The sequence below is a fragment of the Chelonoidis abingdonii genome, chromosome 9 (genome assembly GCF_003597395.2).
Source record: "Chelonoidis abingdonii isolate Lonesome George chromosome 9, CheloAbing_2.0, whole genome shotgun sequence".
In the NCBI taxonomy this organism is placed as follows: Eukaryota; Metazoa; Chordata; order Testudines; family Testudinidae; genus Chelonoidis; species Chelonoidis abingdonii.
This window is the reverse complement of record NC_133777.1, coordinates 70767935-70777853: the sequence shown is the minus strand read 5'-3', so window position 1 is coordinate 70777853 and position 9919 is coordinate 70767935. Positions and strand designations below refer to the sequence as shown.

The following is a 9919-nucleotide window of genomic DNA, read 5'->3' as shown; positions in this document are numbered from 1 at the left end:
GCTCAGTTGGAGTCTGTACCCCTAACCTCCTCCAACACCCTAATCCCCTGCCCCAGTCCAGAGCCTGAACCCCACACCCAACTCCCTCCCAGAGCCTGCAACCCACACTCCCTCCTGCACCCCAACCCCCCGCCCCAGCCCAGAGCCAGGACCCAACATCCAAATTCCCTCCCAGAGTTCGCACTCCCTCCTGCACCCAATCTCCCTCCCAGAGCCCACATCCTCTCCTACCTCTACCCGGAGTCCACCCCACACCCAAACTCCCTCCCATAGCCTGCACCCCATCCTAGGGTTGCCAGATGTCCAGTTTTCAACTGAACACCCAGGACCTCAGAGAGGAGGTGTGGCAAGGGTGTTTGGGTTTATGCAATTAGACAATTGGCAACCCTAAAGGTGAGGTCATGAGGATGCTGTAAACGTTCCCCAGGCAGCTGGGCACCAAGAGCCCTGGCCCAAGGGGCTGTTTCACTGGAGACCAAAGAAGGCTCTGGTGCTCCAGTGATGGATACCATCGTAGTGACATCACAATGACATCATAGTTTCAGAGACCAATGAACGATCCTGGCAGCTACGGTGTGAGGGGAGAGGGCAGACATCACGTGGTCGCCAAGCCCGACCAGGCAGATGGCATAGAAGACCCTGGCAATTACCTCATCATTGCCCAGCGATTACGTCATCATACCTGTCTCTGTATTTACCATCCTCGCGCCTCCTCCAATTCCAGCCTTTAAATTTTAAACTCAGGGCAGCAGCCAATCAGTGGTTCTCCGCCGCAGGCTGACCTTGTACGTCGCGGATGTCCGCCAATCGCAGCCAGAATCCCTTGCGGTCGGACCTATCAACGTGGAGTGGAATAGGGACTCCGGAGGAGACTGCGCCGCTCGCGTACTTCCGCCCGGAGCCTATTCAGCAGGAGCCAATCGGAAGCCTGTGAGGTGAGGACGGGAGTCACACAAATATCGCGAGAGGGCGGGGCTTGAGGGAATTCGGCCCAATGGAGAAGCGGGATGAGAGTAACCGGGAGCCAATGGGAGCATGGGGAAGATGAGCGCGCGAGCAGTTGGATTGGGGCAAAAGAGGATTGCAATGGCGGTGGTGGCACCTTGAGGGGGCCCGGGGCAGTCGGGCGGGGGCGGCGGGAGGGGCAGGGGGTAGCGAGTACGCGGGGCGACCAGGGGCCCATGGGGTGGAATCGAGGAGGCCCCTGGGGGAGTTGTTGGATCTGGGGCTAGGGAGCCCCTCCAGCCATGGGCGGGGGGCGCAGCTGAGGGACAACAGCCTGTGTGCGTGGGAGGGAGCAGGGTGTGTGCAGGTGGGGGGCTAGCTTGGGGGAGCAGCGTTGGGGGCGGGAGGGAAAAGCAGGGTGTGAACGGGATTGGGGGTTGCTGCCTGAGGTGCTTTGTGACTGGACCGTTCTTTCAGTGGCAACATGACCTGTTCCCACAATGTGGTTTTTCTACTGGATGTGGCCAGCTCCCTGCAGAAGAACCAGCTCCAGCTGGGCTGCCTGAGGATTCTCAACTACTTGGGCTGCAGGTTTGGCCTGGCCAAGGTCCGATGGGGTTTCAAATTCTTTGACTCGCTGGGCGCTCGAGGCAGAGCCTCACGGGTGGGTGATTTCCGTGAGCTTGGGCCCCGCAGCTGGGAAGACTTTGAGGAAGAACTGGAGACCAGGTTTGGGGTGCAGAGCCACAAATCTCACTTACCTGGCCCAGCGCCCAGAGCCACCCTCACCCAGAATGTGCTGAAGGAAACACTACTGGATTACCAGTGGGATCGACCTGAGATCACTTCACCAGCCAAACCATTCTTGAGAAGCCAGAAGAGCAGGTTGATTGTGGCCCCGGATGAGCCACTTGAGAGCCACATGACCTCTGAGGGCTTTGTGAATGCCATCTTTCTTTTCTCTCCCTGCCCGCATTCTCAGAGGGAGCTACTGCAGTTTGTATCTGGAAGTGATGTCCATTCCTGTTGTGATTTGCCCTCTTCTCAAGAGGTGGCAGAGAAACTCTTACCCAAGAGAGTCCTGGAGATGATTGCAGGCCAGAAAATTACTCTGTATTGGGTGGACACTGCTGAATGGTCTAAGGTAATGAGAGAGAATGCAGCAGAGTATTTAAGCCCAGTGATAGTATACCATCCTCTACCAGTTATCCAACTGCACAGGCTGATGTCAGGTGGCTTTATAGTTTAACCTTTTGGTGGGAGGTGACTTTCATTACAAATGAAATGAGTAGAATTAGCTACTTATTAGTTAATGGGCATCCCTGCTCAGCTGAGGCCTGTGACTGGAATGGCAATTATCTTTGTTCAGATTTAGGTACACTGGAAGATGGCAAGTTGCAACAAAGTGTTTATTTGTGGGATGTCTCATCCACTGACTTAAGTGGGAGTGCAGATGCTTAAATACGTGGATGCCTAAATTCAGGCATCCAAGCTTAAAAACTGGTCTTGCCTTGTTAAATAGGGATGATAATACCTTCCTTGCAGGGTGGTTGTGAGGATTTGCTAGATAATGATTGTAAAGCACATGAAGAACCTGCAGTACTGAAGTGCCAAGTATAATTATGCATAAAAGTTAAGGATGCAGGAAGCTAGATTTAAGAAGGAAAAAGACAAATAGGCCATTGCTTGCCCCAGTACCTTCTTAGACATTCTCTTCAACATTTTCTCTAAAAACATGACAAATATTTACATTTCCTGATAATGATAATTGTATTGGCAGTACTAACTTGTTTCCTTGTTTCATTTCAGGTGCTAGACTCTCCAGATCATGCTGGGTACTGGACAATCTTTGAACTGATTCGTCTGGTGGGGGGCACCATTTTGCCATCCGAGACCTTAATTCAGGGTTTGAGTCACCACAGAACAGAGGCAGCCCCTCTCTTTTGTAGAGAGTCCAGCTCTGCTAAGCCACAGTTTGTGCCATGGACCACAATCCTGCCCTTTGCTTCAACCTTGAACTGCCTGCTCTCTAAGCCTTCTGTATTCCAAGCATCATTCCCACAGCAGGAAGGAGCATTATTCCTCAGCAAGCATGGTAATGGAAGGAGTGGCTAGGCTATAATTAATAATGGATTCTGGTTACAGACCAGAGCCATGAGGCTTTCCTCTTGCTAAGAGCACATGAAGAGGACTCTAGTTATTTAAGGAGATTTCAAATGATGAAAGTAAAATAGAAAGACAGCATCCTGAACAAACTCCAAAGGGGCCACTCATATGTGAGCCGACAAAACTAGGCTTGGAAGGATTAAGTTTTTATGGGTAAATGTCAGTTTCACCATATACACATAAACCAAAGAAACAGTATTTCCATCTATAATAACCAAAATTGATGGATGGATGAAGTATGAAAAATGCTTCTTGAGAACTTCTTAAAGTTTTTGATTCCAGGGTATTTATGGTGTATATTTTGACATGTGATGTTGATGAATTGTATTATCAGTTATAAAGCTTTAACTTTTTGAATCTGTCTGCCATTAAATAATTAGTGTCTGACTTCCTCTATTGTTTGACCCCCCCCATAATTTTCCTCATTGTGAAAACTTAAATTAATAAAAAATTAAAAATGCTTTAAAATAAACTAATATCTGTTGACATAAAAAAATACAAATTTAATTCTGCCCAGCCGGAATATAACTGTCGGACTCTGTTGCGCTGTTTCTGAATGAATACAGATAAGTAATGGACAGGAACCTGATTTGGGACCTTGTGAAGTACCTGTACCTATTGCAGAGCCTTGTGCACATGCATGTGTGTGGGCTCCTGTGTGGAGATCCCCTCTCTTTAATCTGTACCACTTTCCCTTTGCTTTCCTTTGGCCAAAGAGAACTGAATGGGAGACCTCCTTCAAAGCTGATCAGATCAGCTTGCAGGTGTAGCTTTCCAAGGGATATGCAGTGCTTGTTTTTCCCCAACATGAGCTGAGTTTGCTGTTTCTACAGTGCTCTCAGCCCTTGTGCTCAGAACCACAAAAGTTCAGATCTTCCCCATGGTCCCATAGCACACTTACCACAGAGCCACTGCCTGCCTAATCTATGAGCTTTTTGTACACTTGCTGCTGAGTCTTCTGTTCCTTCATCCATTGGGTTTAGCTGATCGCGATATTTAGGGTCGGGAAGGAATTTTCCTCCAGGGCGATTGGCAGAGGCCCTGGAGGTTTTTCGCCTTCCTCTGTAGTGTGGGGCATGGGTCGCTTGCTGGTGGATTCTCTGCAGCTTGAGGTCTTCAAATCACAATTTTGAGGATTTCAATAACTCAGTCATGGTTAGGGGTTGTTATAAATGTGTATGGGTAGGGTTTTGTGGCCTGCCTTGTGCAGGAGGTCAGACTAGATGATCATATTGGTCCCTTCTGACCTATGAGTCTATGAGTTTGTTTTTTTTCATCCTGAATAGGAGTAGAGAAGCAGTGGAGATGTGCAGTGATTTTGGAGCCCATAGCCATGAACCAGAGACACTTCCAGAGTCCAGTCAGCATCTTCCTGAAAGGCACCTTGACAGACTGGAATTTGGTGAAGGCTGACAGCTTCCTCACTGAGAGCTGGATACTGCAGAGCTCCCAGGCAGGACAATCACAACAAGACACGTTGTTTCAACAGCTTGTAAGATGGCTACTTACTGAAGAGCTACACATGGTAAATATTCCTTCTTGTACTTAGCTCTCTAGAATTTGCCAAGAAATAGCAGAAACTCATATTACAGTGATGAGGGCTCACTTAGTAGTTTGATAAATATTATGATAGCCTGCTCCACAAACTCATTTTTTGTTCTAAATGTGGAAACTTTTAAAAAAAAAAATTGCAGTCTCTAACCTAGTTGTGAGCTGCCCCTTCTGCCTTCTGAAGGCTGTTTAGTATGTCTTTGTATTTCTAGATAACCTAGGTGTCTTTTCCCTTCATGTAGATTGCTGAAGTGTCTCCATCTGAAGTTTGGTTCCCCCACACTGGAATTTTATCCCCGCTCTCTGACACAGTTGCAGTCCTTACTCTATTCTGCACTGAAAAGGCTGCTGAAGTTCAGAGATGTCTCCTCCAAGGAGCTGTGACCGAGAGTTCTTTGCAGGACTATGCCTTTCATCTCCCAGAAGTTGTGAGCAGTGTGTTGAGTCAAGTTGATACTTCAATCAGAGATGATCTCGCTAGTTCTGGTAAGTGTGTAGAATGCAAAATGAATCTCCTTTGGTAGTACCTAGGTCTGAATTCTTAGAGACTGAAAATTGATGTTCCTAGTGGAGTGTCTCTGGGCGATGAGGCTTGCTCCCTCTGGCTATCTGTCAGGGTCCAAGTTTGCTGGACCCCAGGCTACGGTGGTGGTGGTGTGTGTTGTTGTTGACTGCGTATTTGCATTACTATGCTTATTGGTAAGGCTCGGTGACATGCCAGGTAGAGAAGGCTTTGGGAGTGCTGAGGCCACTTGAAATCTCCTTAGTTTCATTCTAACTTTTGCCTTTCTGTCCAGAAGAGACTTCAGTCCCAGAGTGGGTCCAGCAAGAACTGTCCTGCGCAGATGGCTGGAATCCTGCAGTAGTTGAAGGGTGGTACTCTCTATCGAACATCTGTGGAGCAAGTTCAGATTTAATGGAGTCATTCAGGTAATTCTCTTTGACCTATCCCTGTATATCATTTAGACGTTGTTACTTTAGTCCAGGAAATGTCACTTACACTTCTCTAACTAGTCTCTAAAACTCTACATAATTATCTAATACTTGCATTGTTTGTTAAATAGGTAGATCTTACTGTACCTGCTTTACAGAAGAGTAAGAACCAGGGCTAGAATCCAGGAATCCTGACAAGTGCTCCCTTGTTCTAAAAACTAGACCAGCAGTTCTCAAACTGTGGGTCGGGAACCTATTTTAATGGTGTCATCAGGGCTGGTTTAGACTTGCTGGGGCCTGGAGCTGAAACTGAATGAAGCCTGAGCCCCACTGCGCAAGGTCAAAGCTGAAGCCTGAGGGCTTCAGTGCTAGGTGATGGGGGGCAGATTACAGAACCCCTGCCTGGGACTGAAGTGCTTTGGCTTTGCCCTGCCCATGCCCAAGGTAGCAGGGCTCTGGCAGGTTCAGACTTTGGTTCCCCCTCCTTCCATCATGTAGGAATTTTTGTGTCAGAGAGGAGTCACAGTTCAATGAAGTTTGAGAACCCCTGAACTAGACCTATGTCCTTTGATGCTGTGATGATACGTATTTCTAGGACACCAAAATGAGACAGAGATACTGCAGACTTCACCCCTTAAGATTTAATAAAATCCAGGGCAATACAGTGAAGTCAACTGGCTCATTAAGAAGGACCTTTCTTCCTATTTATGCTTACTGGTGCCCTGTGAATGCTGACTGACTATAGTGAAATCCTCCTAAAGGGCTTGCTGTGTGAAACATGCAAAAATACTTACTGAGGGTCGAGATATGATTAGATTATCTGAAACTGTGTTCTTAGCATTGGTCAGTGATGTGTCTGTTCTACAAGAGGAATTCTTATTTTTTTCTGAGCGTCACCTGCTTAGCATAAATGAAAAATGTTTTCCTTTTTCTCTGTGCCAGCACACACACCCTAGGCAAGGTTTTGAGAGCAAGCGGTTTGGAGAAAGTGGGGGTTCTCTAATAGGTAGTGTGCAGGGGATCAGGCTGAACTTGCCTGAGATGAGGGTGGGTGGGCAACCTGCAGTGGGAGTAAGGAATTCCTCTCATTCCCTGCTTCTGCTGACATCTGTTTTTAATTGCTTTGACATTCGTACAGGCTGCTGCAGGCTGTTTCTGCTACTGAGAAGGAAGAGGCCTCCCAACCTGAAATGGAGCTGACACACTGTCTGTCTGAATTCTACCAGAGAAAATCTAGTGAAGCATCTGCCACAGCTGAGCCAAGGGACCACAAAAAAAGACGTAGGTCTAGACTAGGATTGTGTGAGTGCTGAGCCTTCCCATCATCCTATGGTCTTCTGCATTCTGCAGCAACATTCTTGTTAACATGAAATTTGAACACCTGACCTTCCCTGAGCAAAGGCACAGTTCTGAGCTGCTTCAGATGGTGGCAGTGGAGCGGGTTTATTAAAGGGCAATGTTATTTATGCATAAAATGAACCCTGAGCCCCAGCTGGAGCCAAGCAAAGCTGTAGTTATTGGGAAAACCATTTTCAATAACCATGCAATATGCAAATCTCTGCACTTTAGTTGCCTATTCCTTCTGGACATCTCATCTATATGCCCACAACTAACATGACATCACATCTTCTCCATTTTGTTCTAATTTTAAAAAATTAAGAGAACATTTTAACCAACTTTCTTCTCATAATATTTAAGCATTAGACATTTCAGTATAATAATTCAGGGATACTTTACGAACGTCTTGTAGGGGATTAGCAGCCCATTTTCAGGGGAAGTTTACCTAGCTGGGATATAGTGGTGGAGTTACATAAATAAGAAGCAGCCTCATATTACAGAAATTGAATTCTTTCTGACATAGGGAAGGATGCATTAGTGTCTAATGCAGAACTAGGATTTTTACCTAGTTAAGCAGCTCCACTCTGGAAGCATCTGAATCATATAATCCCTGTAGAGCTATTTCTCAGTGATATTTCAGTTAATATGCAGATTTCTATACTCTGTATTATAAACCCTCAGTTCTAATTAGACTCTGTACTCAGGATTTTCAAGCTGCTTGCCTGCAACAAATATACCACTTAATCATCATTCTCTCTTCACTGAAGCAGAAAATCTCTAAGATGTCCATTAAAAATTAGGAGAAAATGCCCGAAAAGCACTGACAAATGCAGTTTGCTTTTTAAAATTAAAAAACTGTTTACAAGTCAGCTGGGCGCTTGTCCCCACCGTAACTCATATATATATATATATATATATGGATTTATATTGTCTGTCCTTCACTGTTGGTAAACAAAAATGTATTGAAATTATTCAGAAGACATAAGCCTGATTCTTAAGGAGAAAGAAGCTGAGGAAAGGGAGGTAGGAATGACAGAACCTTTTAAAGAATTTTTAATTTAAGGAGTTTTCCCCTCTCAATTTGAGAGCCCGTTTTGAAACAGACTGGGGAAACCTTTTTGTTAAGCTGGTAAAAATCATGTTCTGAGTTAGAAACAGTTTGGCTTGAAAACAGGAAGATGAGCTTGCTCTAACGTTCCCCTCCTTGTGTAACGTGGTACTCTCATCCTTACTCTAAGATGAAGCTACTTACTCTTGGCTCCTTTTTGAATCACTAGTGGGTTTGCCCCTCTAATACCATTTCTCTTATAGAAAGCACTGAGCACAATCCAAAGGCCAGGTGTCCGGAATAATTGTCTGAGAGCAGTATACCTATACGTTACAATTATGTTGCGTATGTGTATTGCATACGTTCCAAGATCATAGTGTGGCAAGCTAACTGAAAACAGCAGTATCTGTTCCTTCCTAGGTGAACTGGAGATTCACTCTTCAAAAAGGAGGCTGAGCCTAGTGAAACAGTCAGAACCACCTGCCTGAGTCTTTCCCTCATGTCCTGAATTCGTATTGCCCCATCACTGTGCTGAGGGAAGCTAACATTGCTATATTGAAATTTACATTTTAAACAACCAAAAATTTATTTTAACAATGCCGCATCCGGTCTGTCTTGTGGTGCCAGTGTTCTGCCGGATGGTGTCTTGTGATCACTCTGTCTGAAATCCAACTTATCTGTGCCTGATGAGAATTTAACCTTTTGTGATCCTGCAGGGGGGGTTCCCCGGACTCCTGTCAGACAGAAGATGAAGACCATGTCCCGCTCCCTGCAGATGTTGAATGTAGCAAGGCTAAATGTAAAGGCACAAAAGTTTCAGCCAGACGGAGTGCCACCAGCAGCTGGTGAGAAGGTACCCCAGAAACTGTTACGGAGATCAGATGATAAGCTGGAAGAAAATCGAAGAGTGTTGAAAATCTCCATAGGTACATGTCAGACTGGTTTATCAGCTCTGATGTTTGTGATGGGGCAGAGCAGAGCAATTAGATAAAGTGCGCAGCTAGGCAGCAGATTCAGGTTTGGGGCACTCTTTGAGATTCCATCTCTTCACAGCAGTGGAGGTGAAGATCGTTCCCTCTTGAGGTTTGCTTTTTATACCTTTTATACTGACCTATTGGACTGCATAATTGTAGCATAGGATGTGGTTAGTTACTCCTCCAGTTGCAAAATAATTGAAAGCAATGTGAGACTGCATATAGGAGGAAAAAGATGTCCAAGCATATTTGTTAGTTATGCCCATGAAATGGGGAGCTTTCTTGTCTTAAGCATTATTCTGAGGCAAGGAAAGGCCCTGTAAAGCTACCTCTGGTGTTGATCTATTCCTGTCCTCCATCTTGGGATTTTGAGGAGGAATGTGACTGGGTGGCACTGAGGCTAAAGCCCCAGGAGCCCAGGCAGGATTTCATTTTAATCTGATGTGTTGGCTTTTGTTTTCATAATTTGAAGTGAAGGCTGTGCCAGCTACAGTACTATGGCTTTTTACTGGTATTATGTATAACAGCTGTGGGCAAACTATGGCCCCCGGGCCACATCCGGCCCATGGGACCCTCCTGCCCAGCCCCTGAGCTCCTGCCTGGGAGGCTAACTCCCAGCCCCTCCCCCACTCTTCCCCACAGCCTCACCTCACTGCGCCGCTGGCGCAATGCTCTGGGTGGTGGGGCTGTGAGCTCCTGGGGCAGCGCAGCTTCAGAGCCCGGCCTGACCTGGTGGTCTATGCTGCGCTGTGGCATGGCTAGCTCCAGCTGGGCGGTGTGGCTGTAGTGCTGCCAGCCACTGGTGCTCCAGGCAGTGCGGTAATGGGGCAGGGAGCGGGGAGAGTTGGATAGAGGGCAGGGGAGTTCAGAGTGGTGGTCAGGGGTGTGGATAGAGGTCGGGTGGGGGGAATAGGGGGGGTTGAATGGTGGCAGGGATCGGGGGGCAGTCAGGAAGGAGGGGGGG

At 46.7% G+C, this 9919-nt stretch overlaps 1 protein-coding gene and 1 long non-coding RNA gene across 4 annotated transcripts in view; one reads left to right on the top strand and one right to left on the bottom strand.

The window, feature by feature from the left end:
• The first annotated feature begins 981 nt into the window (after positions 1-981).
• Positions 982-9919, top strand: part of TICRR (TOPBP1 interacting checkpoint and replication regulator) — a 31318-nt gene continuing 22380 nt past the window's right edge. Inside the window, exons 1-7 of one of the 3 annotated variants that reach the window (XM_075069683.1) lie at positions 982-2089; positions 2755-3040; positions 4398-4636; positions 4905-5148; positions 5463-5592; positions 6734-6876; positions 8698-8907. In XM_075069683.1, coding sequence (XP_074925784.1) covers positions 1430-2089; positions 2755-3040; positions 4398-4636; positions 4905-5148; positions 5463-5592; positions 6734-6876; positions 8698-8907 — 1912 coding nt within the window. In that variant the 5' untranslated portion in view covers positions 982-1429. The other 2 variants (XM_032806507.2, XM_075069684.1) reach the window with 2 other exon arrangements.
• The window catches only part of LOC116840115 (uncharacterized), a 14288-nt gene continuing 9843 nt past the window's right edge, over positions 5475-9919 (bottom strand). Inside the window, exon 4 of the long non-coding RNA XR_004377307.2 lies at positions 5475-5556. This is a non-coding gene — a long non-coding RNA (uncharacterized LOC116840115). The remainder of the gene's footprint in view (positions 5557-9919) is intronic.